Source organism: Scophthalmus maximus, chromosome 5 (assembly GCF_022379125.1).
Source record: "Scophthalmus maximus strain ysfricsl-2021 chromosome 5, ASM2237912v1, whole genome shotgun sequence".
Taxonomy (NCBI): Eukaryota; Metazoa; Chordata; class Actinopteri; order Pleuronectiformes; family Scophthalmidae; genus Scophthalmus; species Scophthalmus maximus.
This window is the reverse complement of record NC_061519.1, coordinates 9155950-9170568: the sequence shown is the minus strand read 5'-3', so window position 1 is coordinate 9170568 and position 14619 is coordinate 9155950. Positions and strand designations below refer to the sequence as shown.

The 14619-nt window shown below is 39.7% G+C and overlaps 1 protein-coding gene across 1 annotated transcript in view; it reads left to right on the top strand.

Annotated features, from left to right (window-relative positions):
* The window catches only part of pappa2 (pappalysin 2), a 67871-nt gene that overhangs the window by 50223 nt on the left and 3029 nt on the right, over nt 1–14619 (top strand). Inside the window, exons 25-26 of the mRNA XM_035635314.2 lie at nt 2699–2770; nt 12673–12771. Of these exons, the coding sequence (XP_035491207.2) occupies nt 2699–2770; nt 12673–12771 (171 nt within the window). The remainder of the gene's footprint in view (nt 1–2698; nt 2771–12672; nt 12772–14619) is intronic.

The following is a 14619-nucleotide window of genomic DNA, read 5'->3' as shown; positions in this document are numbered from 1 at the left end:
TTATAAAATTAAAACATAAAATTCACATTATCCACTGTAGGCGGCTCAAGTGCAAACTCTAAATGCATTTGAACTGTCAGTGTTGAAAAAGACAGTTACATACTCAAAATTAATGTCCATTTGAGCCAGTACAATAAAATCCCGAGTTTAGAGAAGGGGTGATGTACTTACCAGCTTGCAGAACTGATAGCACCTGTTTCTAAATTATTTCATGCTGCATGATGAAGCACGGTGTGGTGAAAAATTAGATGGTTCGATTGGTTTCAATAACCACAACTGAGAAAGGCATTGTGGTTCTGCTACTATTTGGAAATTCTTGGCAGGTTTCACGAAGCAGCAAATGTTTTTACTCGCTTGCTGCCATGCGACCAGTTCAAGGCGTAGTGAAAGTTGATCCGTAGACAACCAGTGGTGAGGGGTTTTTTGTTGTTGTTTTTACACAAAAACACCCATCGGATTGAATAATGGATCCAAACATCTGGCGGCCTGAACAACAACACGGAGTAAACTGAGCTACTGCTTTAGACTGACTCACCTTCACTAATAAGCACATTTCATACTCAGTTTAAGACAAAAACAACTCATTTGTGGAACAGTTAACATACAAAAAATTTTTATTTCTTCAATCTTATGACTTTATGACCCTTGGTGCCAAAGTAAATCCCTGGACAAAGGCTCTTTGCTTGATTGTGAATAATTGGAAGTGCTTGGTTAGTTTAGACCAGGGGTTTCCAGGACCTGAACTTATAGTTCAATGGGACTGTGGGGGTGCAAACAGGAAGTGTAAAGCTGGATCTGACGCATCGGTTCCTGCGCAAGGTGGCGTTGACGTTATGTGCAAATTAATATCCAATTGAGAACATGTTTAAAGTTGAACTATTCTGCTCATATTCAGGTTCATACTTTTAATTTATGTCATGACTTGAAATGGTATACATGCTCTAATGTTCAGAAACGGCATCAGTGTCCAGCTGCAGCAGATAATCATACACACTATCACACAACAAAATCGACCATCTGTGTATGTGAGTGCGTTTGTTATTACTGAAGTGTTTTTTTTCATTACTGGAAATCGCAGGCAGATAGTAAAGGTCCCAGTTGACGTCAAGCTTTCGAGAAAATACACACATCGATATCTCTCACACACAGTTTACACAAGTCACCATGGACAAACTTGTAGGAATGCCAGGTTCTGAGTGTGAGTAAAAGCGCTGCTTTAAAGGCGGTTCGTGTTACCCAACATCATATCTCAGGAATCAGTTCTACGTTAATGCTGTCGCCCACGCTGCTCCAGTTTCACCTTTCTTTTGGGTGGTCAGTTAGCCCGCCAGCCAATTACGCCACCCTTGCCAAGGTCAAATAGTTGGATGCAGGTCTGGTTACTTGCGCCATATTGAGGTATTGTCTTATCTCAAACGCTTCAGAATCAGGTCTCCCTCGATGGGTCAGGCTGCACAGGAAATCACAGGGGAGGATCCACTTTCTCTGTCCATATTTGTTAGTCAATCCGTTATCGGCTAGCCACCTTGTTTTTAATCCACTTAAGTTGCATAAAACTAATATTTTTCTTCCATCGCAAGGTTTTCATGCACAATAAACAGCAAAAAGCTTGAATTTACTCTGAATGTGTCCTTAAGCAACAGGGTATCTGTACAAAGTAAGTGCAATAAGTTTTACATAACAGTTCATTGTAAGGCAGGCCAAATTCTAGTGTATTTCTGGCAAAGAAGGTGAGCAAACTGCTTTCAAATAAAATTTCATCCAACTGATTGCAGGTTACAAATGACTGGTTGTATGTATAAGAATGAAGCTCTGTGTGAGGGCGTCTGGTAAAACTCAAAAAGGCACAGACAGAATTTCACCAAACTTGGTGGATATATAACTTGAAAGGGTATCTCCAGGGTGGGGGGCACCATTGCTTCCACCGTGGAGCAATGGTGCGAAACGTTACATAACAATAGAGACCTTTTATATTGTGTTAAAACATTCCTATCCATATGAAACTTTGGCGGGACAAATGTACTGTATAAACTGTATATACAGTAGCCTACAAGGGTATGCATCGCCTACAAGGGTATGCATCGCACCTCTTTCTTTAATTTAAGCAATACGTTTGGACATGAAAGACAATTAAACAAAAAGACCAGGAAAGATGTGACAACATTAACAAATCTAATTCAATCTAGATTTCAACAGGTTAGCCAGTTTGGCTGGCTACATTTTCAGATTTTCCAAGCCTTGTCCTTTATTTATGGGGGGCATTCATGCCTCCAAGTGTAGTGGCATTAGATTTGAGCCGCATCCACTCATGTCACTGATAATGAAGTAAACATGGAGTAGGTAATACAATCTGACCACAAGGTCAATTAGTTGCTGTTCTGGACGTTTTGTTATCTAAAACATTGAGACCTTTTTTGACAATAAAACAGACAATTTGGAGAAAAAAAAATACTCTTACCAATAAGGTCCATTAAAAAATGATGAATTTGTGGTGTGACATTGAAATCTTAAATCTGAAACTCAGTGATGTAGTTTTCAAAGAGTTTGGCATAATTGTCCATCCATCCATTATAACCCTAATCTATGGTTTGCCTCATCTTTTCCTACTTTGATATTGTTTTCCATGGCAAACACAGTGGTTATCCATTTCCAATGACTGCATTGCTCAACCATTGTTCTTATGTGCTTTGTTTTCCAGAGCATAGTCTGCACAGGGATGATGAAGTGGTACCCTGACCCTCAACACATCCATTGCATCCAGTCATGTGAGGTAGGAGTCAACTCCAAGTATTTCTGCATCCAACACAGGAGTCATTTTACAACAATGTGCTTTTAGCTCATTCATCCGTGAAGAATATTTTGGATGCCAATACAGATCACTCTTCCGTCCAGGGCCTGTGTTTTCAGTGTTGTGACTGTGTTTGGGGGTCAGGAGGTCATTTGTTCTTGTGGGGTTGAGGGTCACCGCATGCTGGGAAACTCTTGAACACAGGTAAACAGGTAGTGATTTGTATTATTCATAGTGAAGATGTATTGGACGTACAGGTGTTAAGTCCTAGGCTGTCAGAATGTAGCTTTTTCTAAACTTATGTCCCATCGTGCTCTGGATCATTTGAACAAAAAACACAAATGTTTTGTCTAAATGGTCAGATACAGTAACATTCTTTTGTTTCTAGTTAGCAGTAGGGTTGAGTTTCTTTTTTCACCAGGGATTGGCTCAAAGGATTAGCAGTGTAGATAATTGATAGATGGATGGATACACCCCTCGTAGGGCAAGAGGCCAGCAACCTCTGATGTGTTGTCCTTGGGTATCCATTCAAGCTGACAGACACACACTGTGTATATCGCATAGTGCAACTGAGCACCAATGCACTTTGTGAAAACGCAGTTTAATCTGTCTTGCTTAACCAACTGGGGTCTTCTTTTTCACAAACATTAGGCGCAAGTGTAATCTGTTCCTACGTAACATGTCTAGTATGTGCTTTCAGAGTGTTGAGGTCAGGAGGATCTCAGTTTGGCTGGCGTCCCGTTATTATCAAAGCTATTTTATTAACACTGAGATAGGGAATACTTAGTCCTTAAAACAATTACACCATTTCTGGGCATAACTGCATTAAATTTACTGCCCTTGCCAGACTTCTCCAACAATATTAAACATGAAGGAAAACATGTTGTATCCCCGTTGTCATCACTACTCAAGATACCAGAGCCGGTGTGCAATGCGCTTCACATTTCATGATGAGAAATTTTGAGCAGAAATTGATATTCTTACACTTTTAACTTTACAAGAATCCTTTTCAAATAGGTCCAAAGAACCCTTTTTTTTCAGGGAGCCAAATGTTGCCAAATGTTGTTATGCCTGCCAAGACTAATGGATTATCTGATAAAGGGAAATAAATTAATCACTGGATTATGTTAGATTTAGATTAATCATTCAGGCTGACACAAGGCTTTTAAATCATTTGGTCTAGTTTGAAAACAATCTACCTAGTGACCGCTCCGGAGGGAGCAGGATAACTTTTTTCTGTTTATTGATAAGGTAACAATGTCCCATTTCTAGTGAATTAAACATGCATTTGCAATGAAAATGCATGTATTTTTTTTATTTGTATTGGAATTGGATACAACAGCAGGATAGATTTAGGAGGAAAGTTTAAATGTTAAGTTTAGTATCATCAGTGTATGAAGTGTATTGTTTTTAATGTGGGGCAGCTGTACCCCGGGAAGTATAGAGCTTTAATCGGAAGGTCAGTGGTTCGGTCCTCTAATCAGCATGTCAGTGTGTCCTTGGGAAGGCTCACGGATGTGGCAGCAGTGTGTGAATGTTACGTATTACTGATAGAGAAGAAATTTATATAAAGACATATACAAGACTCAAAGTGCTTTGAGTGGTCGTTAAGACTAATAAAGTGCAGTCCATTTATCATCCTAAGGCTTAAAGAAGTATCAAGTCAATATATGACAAAAAATGCGTACTTTTAGTTGGTAATGGGATTAAAATTAAATCTATGATTTTTTTTGGCCGTAAGTTGTTGTCCACCCACTGAACACAGCACAAATAAACAGCAAAAAGATACGAAGGCGAGAACCCAGAGTTTCTGTTGCTCCTGTTTGAGTCTAAAATATGAAAAATGCCAAAAGTAGATCTTTGTTAATCTGGTTTCTATTGTTCCGTCATTGTGTCCATGATCCCTTTACTACATGTAAAGCTGGATATAAGTTTTGTGCTTGGAAAAATGTATTTGCCCAATCAATTAAATCCAACCTGTGCATAATAAGAAAGACCCTGACATCATCAAACCACAATGTTATTCATGTAATAATGATCGAAGAGAATAGAGAGTTTTTCATACTTTTTCAGTTTTGTGATATTTGTGGGAGGGTGAAAGGTTGACGCCAGATTGCTCTAAAGATGGTATATATGACATACCAGATAATATACATATTTACAGCAAAATATATTATTATTATTAATTGGTGAAGCACCACTATGACTTGACTATGATCCTTTTACGACAACTTTGATTCATGATAACATATCGAAAACTAAATCTGGATTTGCACTTGATACAAGATGAGACAGATTCAGGCTGCATCATTATACGCCCCATACTTTGTTCACATTCTTTCATTTACCCGTGATGTATTGCGTTGCATCACGTCACTCTCAACAATTTCTACCTGCATTGAAAATTTGTAAGAGAAGTGGTCCTCCCTTGATGTGTCGTTACATTTCTTGAGTGGAGCGTTAGATATGGTCCAGCTATTGCAACCACATGCTAATAATGTACAGGTTCTTCGTAAAACTGTAACTGTAAATGCACTTATGGGATAATGGTGTAGTTCAGCTGCTCAACCTGTCCATCCAATACTCGGGTCTAGAGTGAAATGTCGACAAATCTGTCAGACAGATTCCTTGCGGTTTGGTAAGAATCTTCACAAAACACTCCTGCTGGATCAAAATGTCCGTATTACTAATACTTTAGTTTATGACATATATTAAAACCAACTTAGGTTTCTGTGAAATAGTCTGCTGATATTAATGGTCCCGAGGCGATGATTTCTATTTTTGACAAAATAATGTAAATGCTAGTTCAACTTTTCTGCATCTGACAGTCTTTATTACCAACTAAATTTTGCTCATGGAATTTTGTGGGAGATGGTCGTGTATGAGATTGTTTATAACAACTGAGCAAACTCCTTCCACTGATAAAGGCAGCAAAACTATGCTGACGGCTCCATAAAAATTTAAAAAAAGCAAGTGGACAAAGTGGAGTTAGGATTATTTTGCCACAAGACTGTCTTTAAATCCCAAAAAAGGGTTTTCATGGTCATGAATTCTATTGTTTTAGGCGAGCCTCTGACCATTAATCTGGTGCCATCATCGGGCATAAACTTCCATTCGTACACAAGAAATGTCATTGATCATTGATAGATTACCGTGTCATTTTCTGATCACAAAATCTTTCAAGTGTAAAAAATCTTCAGATTTTGATTATCTCATGGTTCAAGATAGACTCCCCAGTACTCTGATCTGATCGCAACTACTGAAATAGTAATAGTACAGAGTAGTAAAATGGTCAACACCTTTGTATTTTGCTGTAGCACGACTTCAACTTCATTGGATTGTCTGTGCTCCGCAGTTTGTATCATAAATGAACGTGTGTTTAATCTGCAATTTAATGTCCATTTTAGCTGAGTAATATTTTAGCAGTGACAATAAATCAACTAACATCATAAACCCAGATAGTTTTTATTTGGCATTCACTTGTTGGGTTCAGCAAAGGCTGGAACTACTGATGGAACACAAAAACTGTTGATGTCTCATGGTATTAAAATATTCCTCCTACCTGCCAGCACTACATTTTCCCCTTCCACCTTCCCGTGAATGTTGCTAGGCAAAACAGTTGCTTATAACCTGCTCCTCCATGACAACACTGTAAATTATACCAGACCACATGTGCTGCATGTGCACTATGCCAGATCTCATCCAGATGCCATTGCTACCTCTCGTTCTCAACTTTCTCTTTCTTTTGCTTACTCTGCGTCTCCTTCCTTCCTTTCTTTAAAACCAGTTTGAAAATGTGTGCTCACGTCTGGTCAGACATCTTAGTGGCACAGCAGCAACTATTTTGAATATCATCTTTTATTTTTCTTAAAAAAAAGTTTCACCCCTGACAGAATACCTGCTGTTGTTCTTGTTCTTATTATTTTCACAACATTTAATATTTGCTGAAGCAGTAAGGACAGAGAATGTGATATGGGTGTTACAGCAAGCCAATCAAACGCATTGAATCATGCATCACTTCATTTGAGGCATTTAGGCAAAGAAGATCTATTTGAACCATTTGGTTGGTGGAGTCTGTGCTAATCACCTCGATCACATAATGGATGGCTATGCAGTAGCTTTCCAATGTAAAACAAGTAACAGTAAGATTCACATTGAGGACGAGGGATAGCAGAGCTCATATCACAGTAGTTCTTGCATGAGGATGAATATAGACACGCAACGTATCTGATTCTAACCTGTCACACATGTCTGACATTAAGTATTGGCTCAAACTAGCTGAATGTTTTCTGTTATTACATTTGCTTAACATCCAAAAACAAGAAAAAAAAAACTTGCTTATTCTTAAACACATGCCGTTTAACTGAAGACAAATGAAGATAAATTAGTCTCCGTAAGCTAAAGGCAGCCAGAAGATGAGATGTTAGCTCAGAGAAATTTTGAACAATATAATAATATATTGTTGTTTTTTTCAAGTCTATCATTATTATTGTCATTAAGTTAAATTTAAAAGTCCAAATAGAGCAAAAAGCACAAGTCTACCCAAAGAACAGGAGGCTTTAAGGAATTTAACATAAAGATGTGAGTTTGCAAGTGGAGCTGTGCACTATGACGATATATATGGTGACCATAGAAAAGCATCTATGTTTTCATATGAAGCTCTATCATTTTTTCATTTGTATTAAATATTATACAGCAATGTTTTTCATCATGTGGCACTTTGTGTTCGATGACAGACAGGACATTTGCATGAAGGCAACACAAACAAACATGTACTTTGCTAATCAAACCGCAGATTAGACCCACAGCAGACTCAAATACCGCTGAACGCTTTTCCCACCTATTCAAGAATCATTTGAAACATTATGGAGAGAGTCTATAGATGAGAGTCAATGGATGAGCATTCAACGGAGGGCTCACAAGAAATCTCAGACTCAGACGGTTCAAGAAGCTTTACCTGTGGCTAACCATATTCCAAAGTCTCACAAAGATGGAGGGAATTAAAAACTTACATGTGCAAAAACATTGGCCTCAACTGCCAATAGTAATAACATAAAAATTGCCAACTTCCTGTTGGTCGGAGGTAATGGTGACTAGGGACTATGTCGTTCATCTACATCAAATTTAAAGCAGGGGGTAATTTGGTAAGGGGCCCTATTGACTCATTTTGTCACACCAATGCCAGAGACACCTAAATGAGTGATATGTATCCCTATCTAAGTATAAAAGGACCTCTATCAACATAAGAGCTTTAGTTGTTAAAGAGGGAAGAAGTGGAAATGGCAATTACACTGTCTTGTAAAAAACAACCCCATTGGTTATTTATGAAAGCGGCTTATTTTCTAACATAACGGCACACTGGCTGGCGACACCCTTGGCCGTAGACATCATGTTTTGATGAGATGATTCGATTTTGGTAATTAAATGTCAAAGGTCAAGGTCACTGTGACCTCATGTCATCCCATTATTTCAAATGTAATATATCAGTAACACCTGGGAGGAATTTCTCGACATCTGGCTTAAATATGCATCTGGACTCGAGGATGAGCTCAAGGTCACTGTGATCTCACAAACTCCACTACATATATTATATGAGGCTGGACGGACATGGAATAACTTCAACTTGAATGGCTGGCAGAGGCATACGACCACAACTCTAGTCGTTCTAGTTAAATGATTTGCCTTTGGATGAATTATTCTCCACCTGTCCAACCACCCATACTCAGTAACATATCCTGGTCCAATTTGTTGTGGCAACAGACAAAACAGAGCAGGCCAAATTTATGTTGCCCTAACCACATCTTCAAGTTGTTCCAGGAGAATCCCGCCCTGTTTGCATGCTACTCAGTAGATAATATCTCACCGGCATACGTACCAGCATGTTCTAGGTCGACCCTCGCGTCTCCCTTGAATCCTTCATTTGGAAGTGCCTGGAATACCTCCAGAGGGAGTTACTCGAGAGGTGACCACTGGGACAATTTCACAGTGCTCTATAGCTCTGACTTCTTCTGGAAAAATGTGCCATTCCAGTTTCGGGCTCACTGACTTACTAAGTCCAGAACCATCAACTTATTCATGCTCTGCAGGACAAAATGTTCTTCCTGCAACTGTTCAGCCTTTTCCAGGACTTTGCACAATCAATTGTTTTGCTCATATTAAGGGATCTTGTTGCTTTAGAGCTCAGAACCACCCACTGGCCAAGAGGTTTGTGAGAAGTCTTGAGTCAAGTCTTGAATTTTCATAGTGAATACATTTCCATGACTGAATTTCCATAGAATATAGAATGAAGAAGGGTGTTGCCTTTCAATGTTCACTTGAGGAAGTAAGGAGGAAGAAAGTGAGCTATTGTTGAGGGCGTGTACCTGGGCCACAACCAGATAAGAGATCGAACGGTGATTGGTTGTACATTCTTGTTCGTTGTTTTTAATTGCGGTTGGCAACCAGCGTAATAAGTGCATTTTCTCCACCTTCTGCTTCCACAACCCTAAGCCTAACCAAATTAATTGCAGCATTTAAATGCTTTAAAAATGTAAAAATCAAAGAAAATATGTGAGATGTTTCATCATTGCTGTGCAATGGCAAGCATTGAACCAATGAACGAGCTCATTCTTATCGTGTTCTCGGTACCATGTTCTCAGCCTCAGACATACTTCAAGAAAGTGCGTTAGCTGCAGACGTTTCAACTGAACACACTCAACATGGGAGAAGGACATACAGGCCCCATGACATGAAGTGGTCCTATTGTGAAAAAAAGGCAAGGCATTTCACAGGCAACTTATTACATATTATGTTTTTTACATTACATTAAATTCATTGTCCAGTTTGAGCTTCAGGTGGTGTGTTGACGTCCATTGAGAAATGTCAGCCAGAAATGCAGAAATTTGTGCTTCCGCCTGGGTTTCAGATTGTGAATGGGACCAAACGAGTTGGGTGTCATCTGTATAGCTATGGTAGGAAAAGCCACGTGACTGAATAACAGAGCAAAATGACCTGGTGTACAGACACGAGGATGGGGCCCAGAACAGAGCTCTGAGGGACCCCAGTAGTGAGGTTGCAGGGTTCAGACTCAGATCCTCTCCAAGTAATTTTGTAAATGTGGTCCTTGAGGCAGGATGCAGGAACAGGTAGAGTGTTTTAATACAGAGGCACAAGCACCAAAATGTTGGCAGGCAGCTGGAAATGAGTGACCTTTGTGCAAGTACGGAACTTCAATGATGTGTTTGTATGAACTAAAGTAATTTGTTCATTGACAGATTTTGGCAGTACGATGATATTAAAACGTACAAACAAGAATCTTGGTTAACTTTTATAAGGTTAAAGGATTATGCAAATACAGGCACTGTTAGGTTTGCGAAACTTGATTGCTTGGCCAGGTTTGTGGATAATCTGGTTTTCAACATGCATGTGCATCAAAACTGAAACAAACTACACTGAAAACTACAACTACTCAGTAAGCTGTTTTACAGAACTAGCAAGGTATTACCAAAATTCAAACTGCTCCCCAGTGCTATTCCTCTTACTGTCTTCAGTCACACAAGCATAAATATTTAAAATATTCTTAAAGAGGCAGCTACTTATACTTATCACGCTTCTAGTAGTCCACATTTTTTTCTCATTATACTTTTAAAATATGCCATTCATAGTTCAAAAATTTGTTACAGACTACGACTACATTTTGCGCTAGTTTTCACAAGTTATATATATATATATATATATATATATATATAGACCTCCCTTGAACTCCCTCAACTGTCTTTCCTGTCAAAGGGAAAACATATTGAGTCACAAGGAGAAAAGAAAATGGTTTACCTTACACTCCCCCTGCTTTTTTATTAGATGGGCAAACTATGTGAAGGTGGGGGAGATGATAAAATGTCTGCTATTAAAAGGATTATACAGATACTTGGTGGGAAGTTAAAAAAATAAATATATATTGCTGCTTGACAGAAAAGTGTTCACTTAAAGTCATACCTATATTTTATAATGTTCTGATTAAGAGCTTGGCCGGCACTGATGACAGGACATACTGCCCTAGAAACAGTGATACTAAGAGGTGGAATATTTATGATTGAAGGTGTAGAGTTCACAACTGAGGTTTTGTATGTCTCTTTTACACTGATGTGAAGGGAGTTACACAATAAAGGTAGAATATGTTGTTTTCAGTGAGAAAAGATGTGCAACTTGGCATGGAGAGCCAACCATCAATGCAGTTCACCTATGGAATATTTTTACATCTCCATAAATTTTGACATCAGGTTAAGCAAGTATGTATTATGCATGGCTGCCTTAGCCTATAGAGGTGATTCAAAGATGTACATGCTAGCAGTGATTTGGGTGAGGCATCTGGTTCAATCGCTGGTAAAACATTTACTCAGAAACAGAACGATTAAATAGATTTATTTATGCCACGGCAGTTAAGTTGGGAAAGGCAAGGGGATTCGTCAAGTAGGGAGTTCTTTGAAGTGAAGAGAAAACTGCAGAAAATCTTCTCAGCAGCTGTTCTCTCCCCCTGCACAGGTTAGGTGGATGCCTTAGTCTTTGAAATGACTCCATCAGCCCACCGTAGAAAGCCAAAAGTATCTTTGGCGTACAGCACTTGTTTTCATATTGTTGGCACTTTAGGAAAGCCCTCAAGGTTTAGTGGAAAACATAAAAAAAGCCTTTCATCATAACTCGTTTGAAATTCTATTTAACTTAAATTCCACAAATTTGCGTGCAACTCCTGTTTTCTCCAGAAGGACTCTCACACTAGCCAGAACAATATTGTCATAAACAGGTGCTCCAAGTAAAGTGAAGCATTAAATTAGACCTGTCTGGCTATTATATTTACCCTAATTTTAAAAATAATAGCTAAGCTACATGAGGTTGAATCTTTGTATAATATTCTCACATTGTTTATCCTGGAATATCAAAAAAATTCTCCATGTCCTCACCAAAGTGGAAGCCATGTCTACTTGTGCAGCAGACAGGGTTGTCCTCTCTGTTACGTTTTGCTGAGTTTGACAAACAACCCAAAAAGGTTCAGTTGAGTTGTCCATCATCATGGCTGCTCCCTCTGTGTCCATTCTCAAAACATGACACATATTCAGACAAGTAATGCTAATATTTTATATGCTAAGATTTATCCAACAAATCAAACTTATGTAAGCATACCTCAGCAGTAACCCATTTTCATGTAGCCTAATGCAAACAAATCAGTGTCACTCTTAAACAGATGACCCGTTTAATGTGTTAATTTGTAGCTCCTATTCCTTGGATAGTTTGCCTACTATTTGTCTACAACCACACACAAGCTTATCAAGGCATCCCAACATTGGCACTTACAGCCTAGTCTTCACATCCGTGAGGCTGAGCAAAGTGGTGGATCACACATTCCACAGCAAACGCTGGCATGCAAAGGAATCATGCATCCGATAATACAATATGTCAGCAGCTGTTCTGCATGACCACAGATTATGTGGATGCTTTTTCCTTCATGTTTTGCCCTGACGGTAGCAACTTCATGTAGCAAGTGGTAACATGCTCTTCTAATTATCCCGTTTTTGGAAAGTTTTGGTGTAACCCACAGTGAAATAATGAGAGTCCGTGTGAACCCAGTGCTTAATAAATCACTCAAAATGGCATGTGAGCACAAAACTGACCCTGCTATGACTGAATGCACAACGTAGATTGGACTTGCTGCACAAGTGTTTGTTTTGTGTCATGGGCATTTGCTCAGAAACACAGAAAGTGTAATTGCATATGGGCCTACTTACCAAAAAAAAAAAAAATCTTATTTCTAGGAGGATGCATTTCATGCTGTGTTGGGTAAAAAAACATAATTTTGAGGAGAGATCATTTTTTTTAGTCCATAACACTGTTTCTTGTTTGTAACTTGTGTGTAGCCCTTTGGAGGGGATGGTTGGTGCGACACCACCAACAACCGGGCCTACTGCCAGTACGACGGAGGAGACTGCTGCCCGTCCACACTCTCCACCAGAAAGGTACACAAACAGACATTTCCAGTGCTTCACCTCCTGTCTGCTACATGCATGCCTTAACAGAACGACCGTCTTTCAACACACCGCCGTTTATTTTCATTTAAATAATAAAAATACAATTAACCCATAATGTGGCTTGTGATTCCTGTCCACTTTGTTTTGAAAGGTGGTCAAGTGTTGTTTGGCCTGCTTCAGCCTCGTATCTCGCAATCACGATGGAGCTTAGAAGCCGAAGCTGGTTCCAAAGCCAGATTCTTCCTGTTTACAGTAGTAGAAATCCGTCTCTTTTGGCCCAAGTGCTGAGCCGCCGCGCAGAAGATTTCTACTGAGCAAACAAACACCGCTCCTTGCTACTTTCCCTTCTCCCCTGTTAACGACTGCGCCTATTTAGTCTCCCTCATCTGTACCTAAAACAACAGAGGAGACTTGTACCCTCTAGCTTTTCCACTCAAATGGGTAAATAAGCAGGTTTTTACTACCCCATGCTGCTATACACTTTCTCACCTCTCATTATGAGCCATAGCTCCACTGCAGAAGGAACTATTCAGCTTTCAGGACATAAGAACACACGTTGACATGCTCATAATATAGCTGATGGGATTTTCCTCTATTACACTTTAACAGTTTTACCAGATGAGAGGGAACATTTATCTTTTATTATCTTGGTGACAGCCCAAAAAAGAAACCACTCATTAAAAAGCTTCTTTAGTGAAGAAAAGAAATATAGATGATAAGTGTGATGTAGGCCTCTTATTTTAAAAAGAAAAACCCCTTGCAAGCCTAATCAGTGCGAGGAATATGTTGGATATCTTTGTGTTTATCCATCTTAACACACTCTCCCTGGTGATAACTTGTCCGTGCTCGCCACAAGATGCAAATGTATCACATTTCATTAATTGCTCTAAATGATTGCTGTATATATTGGGTGGCTAAGAGGAATGGTATGAATAATAATGAGCAAGCGCAGGTCGGGGGCCAGTGGAGGAAACCAGGCCACTCATTCCCTCAACTGCTTTTACATAAACACTTTTTTTTCTTATTATTTTTCTATGCTTTCATGAGAACCTCTCTGGACATTTCAGAATTAGCTCAGCCCCCCTCCTCTTACTATACCCTATTTGGCTACTGTACAGCCACATATTCATGACACTCTTCCAGGGGGCCCTGCCTATTAATTCCTATGACCTACAGTTGGCCAGGCCTCGGCTGTCTCCTCCATGTCCGCAGCACGCCATGACTCACTGGCAGCTCCTTCCGAAGCGGAGTTCAGCGAGTCTGCAGCTGCCGTCATAATAAATGAGCTGCTAGATTGCCACTAACTGCTCTTTTTACGGGGGGGAGTCAGGGCATATACGAGTGGGAGCAGCGAGGTGTCTGACGGTCTGCGGTTTACCCGGCCACTGTAAAACAGCAGCTCGGTGAGCGGGGGTCGCTCTTAGGAAGTGAACTAAACAGCCGTGAGAGTCAGCATCCTGACTGACACCGCAAGCTCCAGCAGAGCGGCGAAGCACGGGGGGTAGTGACGGAGGAGAAGGGTGGGGTTGTTTACTGCCCCTCTGTTTCTCTGGGCCCTGACATATGCAGGTGTAGGAAATTAGAGGTTTTCCACGCCGTAACCTACGTTACATATTTTCTGTGATGCTACAAAAGAAAAAAGTTGGGAGGTTTCAACCCAATTCAGTGACAGTTTATAGTTTCAATACTTGTCGATCATGCACGCACACACACGCACAAACATATACAAGTGAATTTACATTTTTTTCTGCAAGACAAAGGGCCACTTCAAAGATCCAGTATCTGGCAATGTTAGTCACGGAACGACGTCAAATATTACAATATTCATATGTATTT